The 11,000-nt window shown below is 53.1% G+C and overlaps 3 protein-coding genes across 3 annotated transcripts in view; 1 reads left to right on the top strand and 2 right to left on the bottom strand.

Moving 5' to 3' along the window:
• Positions 1–530: 530 nt before the first annotated feature.
• On the top strand, positions 531–1,740 carry ISF_09903 (sexual development transcription factor NsdD; the record flags this gene model as incomplete). The annotated part of the gene is made up of 3 exons (XM_018853502.1): positions 531–1,142; positions 1,227–1,505; positions 1,561–1,740. The coding sequence occupies 3 exons, from the start codon at positions 531–533 to the stop codon at positions 1,738–1,740; spliced, it is 1,071 nt and encodes a 356-aa protein (XP_018699313.1).
• A 972-nt stretch (positions 1,741–2,712) lies between these two features.
• Positions 2,713–4,220, bottom strand: ISF_09902 (Major facilitator superfamily domain, general substrate transporter; the record flags this gene model as incomplete). The annotated part of the gene is made up of 3 exons (XM_018853501.1): positions 2,713–3,467; positions 3,594–3,967; positions 4,033–4,220. 3 exons carry the CDS (start codon positions 4,218–4,220, stop codon positions 2,713–2,715), a joined length of 1,317 nt encoding a protein of 438 aa, XP_018699312.1.
• A 3,948-nt stretch (positions 4,221–8,168) lies between these two features.
• The window catches only part of ISF_09901 (reverse transcriptase), a gene marked incomplete at both ends in the record, with an annotated part of 4,810 nt that continues 1,978 nt past the window's right edge, over positions 8,169–11,000 (bottom strand). Inside the window, 2 exons of the mRNA XM_018853665.1 lie at positions 8,169–9,025; positions 9,103–10,990. Coding sequence (XP_018699311.1) covers positions 8,169–9,025; positions 9,103–10,990 — 2,745 coding nt within the window. The remainder of the gene's footprint in view (positions 9,026–9,102; positions 10,991–11,000) is intronic.

Below are 11,000 nucleotides of genomic sequence, written 5' to 3'. Positions count from 1 at the left end.
AGTAAGCGGGCGACTCCAGCGCTTGCCTGCCAACTGCATGCCTAGCAGACCCAAGACAAAGCCAAAACCCAGCGGGAGCCATCCACACGTCACTTAGTTCACATCACACACACCTACCTCACCTGTCAGCCCATCTTGGTAGCGGATCCAGCCTTTATTAGTACCCTTACACCCCTCTCTTCCTCCTCGTCTGACCTGTCGTCTTTGCATAACATATCTTAGCAAGCCTGCCCCAAACAGCGTTGTCCGCTTCATCTTGATCTCCTCCAACCTCGATCTACACCTACACACATACGACTACCAATAACAACCCTTCACCTCTTGATCAACAACCTCATCCTCACCAACATCCTCACAACGACGCCATCAGCCCGCAACCTGCTACAATCGTACAAGCAGCAGTAGCTCCTCACCAGACGACTATGGCAGCTACCTCTATGCTCACCCCAAGCTCTCACTACCACCCACCGTCTTTTACCGCTTCAGCTTACCCTCCCCGGTCGTCGTCCGCAAACTGGCCGACGCCCGCCATGATTTCCTCCGAGTCGCCCCGTTGCGCACTCGAAGATAACAGCAGCCCTCTCGAAGCGCCTGCTCGTCAATCACTGCCTTCCATATCCGAAGTCATGTCGGGTAGCGGCCGCAGACCTCATCCTCGTACGCCTGCTCACGGCAGCTTGCCGCCACAGCCCGGCTCGGGTAGCCTGCCATCGCCCTTCGCTCCCCCTTCACGCCAGTACAACGATTGGCCCAAGCCCCTTCACCCAGCCTCATCCCCTCCGCGGCAGGATGCCATTCCCGCATTTTCCGACTCCTCCAGACCTCCTTTCAGCGGCCGCCCGGGCCTGCCGGCCGTGACGGATCGCAGGCCGACGCCGTCTGGTAGTCCTTCTCACCATGATCACCGCTCCATCTCGGGCGGCTGCCCGCAACCGCTTGCTCTCACCTCACATCCTTACCAACCTGGTCCCATGCCCCACGGCCAGATGCCGCTGCCCGGGTATCCAATCTTCCCACGTCACGAGCTCTACAACGCTCCTCGTCCGCAAACACACGGCGAGCCTGCTTCATACGCACGCAGCAGATATGAAGCCGCCCCAAGACACTATGAGAACTGGCCATATCACGAATCTTTTAGCCGAGTATGTTTGCCTCATTTTTATTGCTGCTGCTGCTGCTGCCGACTAGTATCCTCTAAGCTCATCGTCACTAACCCTCTTACGCAGATCGCATCCAGCTCCCGCACAGTCTTCACCTTTGCCGAGGCTTATATCCGAGCAGCTCAAGAGCACCAGGCTGCTCACGGCTCGATCGACCGCCTCCCCAACCAACGCGAAGTAAACGAGATGCTGGCCAACGTCGACTATATCAAGCGCTCTCTGGAACAGGTTCGCGACATTGTTCAATATACCAAGAGTGCCCGAGAAGGTGCCAAGTACAAGAGTCCCTACGGTGACGGCATGAAGCCACACTATTCTTTTAATGAGGCCAAGAAGCGCTGTGGTGTGAGTTGATTGGTCACGACGCATGGATGGATCACATTACTGATCTTTTCAGCAGCGCGCCGGGCCACCTGGGCGTTGTCACAGTTGCAACAGAACCGATACTCCCGAATGGCGGCGAGGTCCCGATGGCGCTCACACGTTGTGCAATGCCTGCGGTCTTCACTACGCTAAGCTTGAACGCAAGCGCCAGCTAGAGGCTCGGGCAATGCGGCCGAAGACGGAGGAACGCAACTGAGATATCTAGTTGGGACCATAGTGGCGTCAGATATCATTGATTGACATTTGACTTTCCCTATGATATCTCTGGTCGGCAGGAAAGGGCCCGAATTGGGTAAAAGTGCGGGCTCCTACGAATGGCCTTGAGAAGGAGTTTTTTTTTGGGAGTACCATGAGGCATGCCTCGACCCCCGAGCCTTATTCAAGTGTCCAAATCGACTCAATGTCATGGAGTCGCAGTATGGACTGACTGAGTTGACGTGTTAATAACCAAAATACCTCCGACAAAATCAAAAATTCTTTGGCTAATGAATATAATGAAGAGCAGCGCACAAGATACACATATGTTTCTACCACGATACCTTGGAGGGCTTGGGCAAAGGCAGACGGACATCTTGGCATTAACTAACGGCGTTTTGGTTGTTTTCCGTTGTCGGCGTTATCTCTTCTGATGACTCGTCAGTCTGGGAACCTTTTTCTTTTCAAATTTTCATGTCTATATATGCTTCTCTCTTTTCCTTTTACTTAAGCGACTAGTTCATTGACATGATTTGGAGCGTTTCGAGCAAGCAAATCAAATGTTAAACTTTTGATACTAGGGTTAATACTCTTGATACAGCAGTCTAGACCTATGCCGCCCACGTAACTGGATGCACCAATAAGGAGAACTTTTGATTGTGTGGAAACGTACTCAAGGTAAATGAAATTCGTGGATAAGTTTGTCATTTAGAAAACTTTGCTTCCGGTGGCTGTACAAATTGAGACATAGAAGGCTTCAGTAGCATAAATACTTCTGCTGGCTATGATGTTTACCTCCCGAAGAAACCTCGACTAGATCAATGGCCTGACGTAGAAATTGTAGAAATGATATTTCGGCATGAAGTGATAGGGTTAATTGATGTCCCAGGTGGACGACGCCTTTAGTAGTAAATGAAGCGACTAGAGCGATGTTAAAAATGCAGAACTAGCTATATAAGCGTTGCAAATGTCGTCAAATCACCGTCTTCAGCCCCCAGCCAACCTTGGAAACGCGACTCGCCACCAAGCAAAAGCCGGACGCAAAAAGGAGCGCGCCGCACCACGAAATCAGTCCCACCCAGTCTTTGCCAGGGTAGACGATGGCACCCGCGATCGGGTTGCTGATCAGCACGCCGAACCCGACTGTGCCGAGGGTCATGCCTATGCGGATGCCGATCTTGCTCTTGTCATCGGAGAGGCGAACGATGCCCGCGGCGGGAAGGCCCATGAAGGCACCCGAGAAGAAGCCGTAGATGGCGCAAAACACGACGAGGCCGGCGGCGGAGCGGATAGCACACAGGAAAATTGTCAACATGGCGGAGAGTAGGGCGACGGCGGTCTGCACGTTGATGGACCCGACCTTGTCGGCGTAGTAGCCCGGGATGATGCGGCCCGGGAGCGAGCTGAGGTTGATGATGACGAGCAGGTAGCGGGCCAGGGAGTCGGACACGTGGGCGCGATCTCGGGCGAGCAGCTCAATGTAATAGAAGACGATGTAGAGGCCCATGAAGCCGAAGGTGAGGCCAGCGTTGAGGAGCAGGTAGGGGACGTCGCGCAGAGCGGTGGCGTCGAAGAGCTTGCGGTCGCGCTGTGGGGGTTCCTTGGAGCGCATGAGGAGCCCGGGGATGGCGGAGGTAACGAGGAGAATGAAGCCGAGGATGCGGCAGGCCCAGCCAAAGTCGAGCCGTTCAACCAGGCGGGAGAAAGCGATGGGAAAGACGGCGCCGCCTACGAGTCAGGTTAGTTTTCTCGATTCCGAAAATACATTCAAAGCAGTATCTCCCCCAACAACACAAATCCAAAAGGCGTGGTGTAGAATTGACTGGGCTTTTGCTTCTCGCAAGCAGAACTTACCAATTGCACTACCAGCCGACGACGCGCCCATGGCTAGGGCGGTTCTGCGCCCAAAGTACTGGGAAACGATGGCGGGGGCGACCAGGTAAAGGAGGCCAAAGCCCAGCCCGACCATGATGGCTTGGGAGAGAAAGACGTGCCAGTAGAGTGAGGCAACACTGAGTAGCATCACGCCAGCGACGACCATTATGCCGCCGCCCCAGAGCAGCGTGTGCGCAAAGCCGGCATCAAAAAGCGCGCCGACAGCCACGGACACGACGAAGAGGAGAAAGGCCTGCGTGGAGCCGATCCACGCGATGTTAGAGGCGGAGTGGCCGTGGAGGAGATGGAGCTGATAGTATGTCTGGAACACGCCGTACGAGTTCATCATGCCCCTGTTTGAATGGAGTTGAGCTCGTGAGGGCGAAAGCTGGGGGTCGACGGGCAGGGAGGAAATTACCAGGTATTCAGGTTGATGCAAAAGGCGCCGAGAACCTGCATCCAGGCGCGCCAGTCTTCTTGAGGCGGCTGCGATGGCGATGATGAGGCGGCACTTGGCCCAAGGGCGGTTGCGTCGTCGGGGACCAGCGAGGAGGAGCCGGTCACCATGTCGCTGGCCGGCCGCTTTGTGGAGGTTTCTGAAGCCATAACTGCGATTGGGATGGCTTCCAACAAGTCGCGCGATGTGAGCTGAGCAATGACCAATCCTGGAGGCGCGAGGATGGAAAGTGCTTAAAAAGTCATGCGGAGATGGCAACGAGTTTGTGCCTTTTTTGGGTTTACACACGACCGCGACGGGTGGCCCTCGCTGCGGCCAAGTCTCCTTTGGGTTTAACTCGAGACAATACCCACCCTACAAGATCACAGACTCTGTCTAATGACTTGGTATTATAATAATATTCATGAACTGTATGTATTAGTATTTCACTTTGCACATCAGGGATCTCCTTAGAAAGGGAGGGCGGGGAGCGCTCTTCCTGCCGCCGAGGCAGCCAACTGGTTAGAGCTTGGCCATATATCTGCTGGTAACGTCTCGACTTGGCATTGCAGCTGCGTATTAATACATTGTCACATTTACAAAAATAAAATGAAACGAAATAAAATAGCCTGCAGCACCCACACCACCACCAGGCCCTGCGATCCAGCGTTGGCCGTTATCGAGCCCCCACTACAATGTATGGCAACGCGCTGTCTTGAATTATGGATCAGCCTTGCGGGGGCGTGTGGCGCAGGTTTCGACCCTTGGTGCCGTTGCTTGCTTGATTGGTTGGTTGTCGTGTTTCTTCCTGCAATCTTCTTTCCTTTTTCATTCTTGACAATCATCTGCCAAACACTTTTCCTCTCATGAAACCTGTTCTAGTGGCTCCTTCACTTCACATCTCTTCTCTTCTTGTTTTCTTCTTTTTTTTGGTTCGGGTTTATTATACGTCCAGTATGTATTCTCTTTTGTTCGACATACTCCGGTTAGAGCGGCTTTTGATATTACGCCTTGTATGATGATGGATGAGCGGAACTTGACGAAGGCATCAACGTTCCGAAAAGAGACGAATGAACGCAGAGAATGTGGTTCTAGCAGTAAGCACACGCCCACTGGTCAAGGGCGGAAGCACAGTAGGTACTGGTACCTAACTAGCAACCATTGATTCTGCTGTTGTTGAAAAGCTTGACGATCCCGCGCTAGATACCCCTGCAAATGCTGCTGCCTGCCAGGCAGCAGTGTTACAACGATTTTGCCACCCCGGCAGAACGCTTGCGGTCGAGCCAACAGAGGCAACGTTATCCGACAGGAAGAGGACCACGCTTAATTCATCAGCCGAAGGACGTGCTGCCGAGTTGGACTGCAAAATGCAACGGAAATTTTTCTGTGGATGACACAGTGCCTTGTCCGGCGGACACATCCCCGTGGCATCGGCTGCGATTCTGCCACGTCGGAACTCTGCCCCACGCAACGAATCGTGACAATTCAAATACATGCAGGAAGAATCGAACGAAGCAGAGGTGCGCTAGATAGGTTCCGCAGTCTGGCTTCGCGCGACGAATGTTGTACATCATGTCCTCGCGGTACTTTCCCAAGGCACCGCTGATCATTCGTCTGAAAGCATGCAGGCAGTAGCTTGTCATCGATTCTTTGTGGTTCTCTTTTACGAAAGAGATTCTAAGTTTGACATATATGTGGTTGACCGTGCCGACTTCTTCTTGATATGCGACAATCGGCGTGAAACACATATTGGCTACGTGTATAATAACACTTCTATGACAGAGAAACTGCAAAACATCAGTTACCACCCTGATTTACTCTCTTGTGCCCAGCAAGCCGAGGAGGGGTTATCTGACCTCTTCAGTGACGCGTGTCTCGAATGAGCGCCTGAGATTGAGCTCAAAGTGGGTGATTGCCAGGACCGACCGGTCCCCGGTAAGATCCTCTATGATGCAACATTCATGTTCTCCTGCGCAGACAAACTATCGGCATTATAGGCACTGTCCTGCTCACAGGTTTCTCTCGGAGTTTTCGAAACTCATTAGGTCAAATGCAGGTGTGATAAGGATCATCATGCTGCTGAGAATAGCCTGTGGCATCGGACAGCTGCCTGCTGAGCGGGCCTGGGATTGTAAAGTTCATCTCACTACCAAGTTTAAAATGACGAGGAGACGTACCGGCACTGACTGGCGCCGAGGAGTGCAGGGCATGATGGGTACGGTAGATCGCTACTGTAAATATCTTGTCCGCTGCAAGTGGTGAGACTCGCACCAAAGGTCTAAAGTTACACGCTAGAATTGGCAAGTTGGATATAGCGGGAGTGGCGCATGGTCGTGCTGCCAGTAGTGACAGAAACAGCTTTCCCGCAAATAGACGAGCCAGAAGGGAGAGAGACAAGACAGAATAATTCTCGAAACATCGGACCGTAGGACTGTACCAGCACTGTATCCTGCTAGTTCAGTTTCTGCGCACACTAATTTAGAATAAAAAGCCTCAGGTAAGGTTATGTGGGCCGCTAGACTAGATTGTTTTCCCACATAAAGTTGTGGAGTCACTTACTCCTAGAATAGACTTTGTTGTGCATCGCACATCAAAAGAAAAAAGAAAAAGAGAGAGAGAAAATTGGTTGTGGCGATAGGCTGAGGCTGCCAGTGGTGGCGTAGAGATCGGACTCCCCGCTCGAGAATCTGTTCATCCCAAAGTCTTGTGTCACCATCATCACCTCCTCATCGGGCGTTTGGTATGCCTAGGCCCCGGAGAATTTGCTGCTCTCCAAGAGCGTTCGCGTAAATACTGATGTCCATGTTTTCAAAAGTGGTTGAAGTGAACCGTCGATTCCCCCTAATGGCAAGCGCAACGCTCATCGATTACCTTGCACGACCTGCTGCATTCGGCACAAGACACGCAGATCAGTTTTCTTCTTCTTACCTCCATCGGACGTGACTTCCGGGGGCCGACAGGGGCCAATCGTCTTATCGCGATTGGATCACGAGCCCGCAAAAGAGGACGCCAATCTGGGCAGTTCTCCTCTGACGCGTGAGAGTGTATCGGTCATGTTAATGCAAGCCTTGTGTATGACTTAGCGTGAATACATGTACTGTACCAGTACCTAGACAACATTCGCCTTAGTGCAGTGTCGTCAAGGTTGTCTCCGCAGCGTTACATTGCAGCCTTCCATGCATGCTACAGAACATGCAAGTAGGAAAGTGGGGGCGAATATCGAGAAGCTGCGGCCAATGATTCTAGAACATCTGCAAAAGTTCTATCAGGCTCAAAGCTGGGTCGTTACGACTCGCCCGAGCGGGGTACGGGACAATTTGTGGGCCATGCACCTCTTCGGTGATTCGTGCCTATGGCCAATGCCATCTGATCTCGAAGGTGTATTGAAAGGGGGAGCTCCACTTCGCTCTGACCTGCGGGGTAAAGCCTGCAAGGGTGTTAAAGCGAAAGCCGAGACAAAAATTGGGTACTTTATGCGATTGTTCATGCTCTTTTCAGTTTTGCTCGCTCCGCTTCTTTTAAATGGTAAGTGCAATGACCTGGATGCCAACAACAGGATAGTTTTGGGATGGGTATACATGCAATCCGCCTAAGTGTACTTATCAACGCCACAACTATTGTCATCAAATTTTATCGAAAGGATGATTGGCGCTTTTGATTTTTGATTTGATTTGATTATTTACGTCTGTTGGCGCCCTAGAGTAGGCTTTTAGACGTGCTATCGAGCCTTCTACGGATAAACGTGCAGGCGTACCCGCTTAGTAGGCCCCCACAGGGCGGCGCGCGCCCATGTTCTCACTGGTTGCCCCTGGAATACTCTCCCTGCCATCATCCTCCAACTGTAGCAGTGTCGCGCCCAATGGCATGTATCTGTCTGAATCGATACCCGTCAGCGGGATCACGATGATGCTAGCGTTATGCGCCCGCGGCGGTCACCGCGTGCGCATTACGCCAACAACTTCTGTCTCCTGGTCTTTCTACGGGGACCAGCGGGAGCCCTGCTGTCGGTGGCGTATATCGCCCAAAACAAAGGAAATGGAGGAAATGTTTAACGAGTAGCGTCAACTACTCGGGCTGAATACTGTACAGAGCGCGCCAGGCTTGTACCCTACGTGGTGCTATGTGCGCTTGTTGATCTTCGAATAGTAGAAGTCAGCGATGCGTACGTACACCTTGTAGGATCTACCGAGAAATTTCCCTATTGCCGTCTCTGGATCGGGGTCCAGCCGAACCCGGAGATGGCCAGGGATCTTTCTGCAGTAGAAAAGATGGGTGGGCGATTTCTGGCGCCCGCAAGGGCACTCCAGCGTCGCCTGTCCAGGATGGAATCTCTCGTGGTATTCCGCAAAGTCGCCGTGTTGTGATCGTGTTGTCAAGAGATAGCCGAGCAGGCGGCGGGGAAGGCTGAGTTCCGGGAGTTGCTTCAGCTCGGCTCCCAGGCCGAGCTTCAGATACTCTGTTCTCTCAATCGACGCCCACCAGGCTCGGTGATCGATCTTTATTTGCATCTTCATCTGTCTTTTCCTGTACGAGACAGATGGCAGATGCTCGTTCGTGGGGAGCGTGGCACCATGCTTCGCGAGTTGGTCGGCCAGCTCATTACCGAAGATGCCAGTGTGGCCAGGGGACCATTTGACTGAGATTAGATACGGGTGCTTGTCCCCAATCCTTTGGAATTCTCGGAAACAGGCCTGCGAAGAGTCTGCCGCTGTTGTTCCAATGCAGTCGATCACGGACGTGTTGTCCATGCAGACTGTGATCGGCTCACAGAGGCTGTTCCGCTGCATAGCCGCTTTGAGTCCTGCGAGCGCGCCGTGTATCTCGGCGTCGAATACTTCTCGTCGTCCTAGCTGTCCGGAACCCCAGTCCAGAAGTTGTCTATGATGGAAAACGGCGAAGCCGCGCCAGGGGACCATTTGACTGAGATTAGATACGGGTGCTTGTCCCCAATCCTTTGGAATTCTCGGAAACAGGCCTGCGAAGAGTCTGCCGCTGTTGTTCCAATGCAGTCGATCACGGACGTGTTGTCCATGCAGACTGTGATCGGCTCACAGAGGCTGTTCCGCTGCATAGCCGCTTTGAGTCCTGCGAGCGCGCCGTGTATCTCGGCGTCGAATACTTCTCGTCGTCCTAGCTGTCCGGAACCCCAGTCCAGAAGTTGTCTATGATGGAAAACGGCGAAGCCGCATCCTGCCGTATCAGCATTCGTTTTGGAGCCGTCGCTGAAGACTACGTAGCCTGCGGGTCGGCTGGCAAGCCAATGTTCGAACTCTGCTACAGCGTTCTCTTTGGTCTGCCTCTCTGTGGCCCCTTCTACTTGTATATTGCCGGAAAACCTCTGCGGGATGAGTCTCGGTCTTTCGATTTTGGCGGTGCGATATGCAGTCCGAAGGAGCCTCGAGTGCCGGAGGGCCATTCGTTCCGCGATGAGTGGTTTCTCATTGAGTTCGATTTCTCTTTGTGATTGTCGCAACCTTTTGCTGATCGGATGTGCTTTATCTAGTGTCGCGTATCGGACCGCCACCCGTTCTTGGATGTGTCGAAGTAGGACGCTCGCTGGCGGGATGCCCGCTTCCTTCCAAAGAAACTCTAATGGTGTTGTCTTCCACATGGGTAGAACCATTCTACACGCGAGATTAAGCACGCGTTGAATCTTGGCCAGGTTCGTCTTTGAGATGTGGTTTCTTTTTAGGCGTGAGTTGCCTGTGTCCAAGCCAGGTAGCCAGGCATCTAGTCCATGGAATAGGATTGGCATAGCCACAGCCCACACTGCTCGACGGGCCGCTGTTGCTGCCATGCCTCGCACGGTATTATTCATGACCCGGAGGTGATTGATTACCTTACGGGCCTTTTGTGTCCACTCATTGATATGGTGGTTAAAGGTGAGTTTCTTGTCGAGCCAGATGCCGAGCCACCGCATGGATGTCGATGCCCGTATCTCCTTGTCGCCGTGGTAAATGACGGGAGATTGGCTGTGGTCTGCCGTGCGTCTGGAGAAGTGCATGATTTCTGTCTTGTTCGGGTCAAAGTGGATTGCCTCGCCTCTTCCCCACGACTCCATGGCCGCGATTGCTTCGTTTGCTTGCCTTGCTGTGTCCTCCAGCGAGTCTCCTATAAAGAGCATCGCCGTGTCGTCAGCGTATCCGTATCTCTGGGCCGCGCCGGAGAGGAAATAGATTGCCGCTGTGATCAAGATATAAAGTATTGGCGAGATGGGCGAGCCTTGTGGGAGGCCACATCGCAGTCTCGCGCTCGGTGTGGTTGTGTCTTGGAAGCGCACACTGGCTAGTCTGTCTAGCAAGAAGCTGGCTATCCATCGGACCAAGAAACCCGGCCACCCCTGCTGCCGTAGGCGAAGGATCATGCGGTTGCGGAGGATTGCGTCGAAAGCTCCCATGACATCTTCTGTGACGAGAGTTGCCACCTTGCCAGCTGCAAGTGCTTTCTCTATGTCGTAGATGAGGGACACCACAATGTCTACGGCAGACCGCTTCGGCAGCGCTCCAGCCTGGTTGGGATGGAGGATACCGTATTTGATAGCAGCGTAAGCCATTCTTCTTGCGATGACCCGCTCTAATCCTTTACTGAGGCAGGACAGGAGTGATATGGGACGCCATGTGGACACATCGCTGAGGTTTCGCTTGTTGGGCTTCGGGATGATGACGACTTCGGCAGTCTTGAAGACGCTGGGGTGATGACCGAGTTGTAGGCAGGCATTGTACAGTGTCGTGAGTGGTCGGGCAATGTGCGGCCAGGCTGCTCGCAGCATCTTGGTCGTGATACCGTCTGAACCGGGGGTTGTGTTTCCGGTGTGTAGGACAGCTTTCTCGATCTCCTTGGTCGAGATTGTTTTTGCGAAGGGGATCTCCTTGGCAGGGCTGACAGTTGGCTCCCATGCGTCGGGGATGTCATCTGCTGCGTCGCGACGTTCCAGCTTCTCCTTGCGTAGC

This window comes from Cordyceps fumosorosea (genome assembly GCF_001636725.1).
Source record: "Cordyceps fumosorosea ARSEF 2679 chromosome Unknown scaffold_95, whole genome shotgun sequence".
Taxonomy (NCBI): Eukaryota; Fungi; Ascomycota; class Sordariomycetes; order Hypocreales; family Cordycipitaceae; genus Cordyceps; species Cordyceps fumosorosea.
The sequence above is the reverse complement of the archived record's forward strand: the minus strand, read 5'-3'. Positions and strand labels throughout refer to the sequence as shown.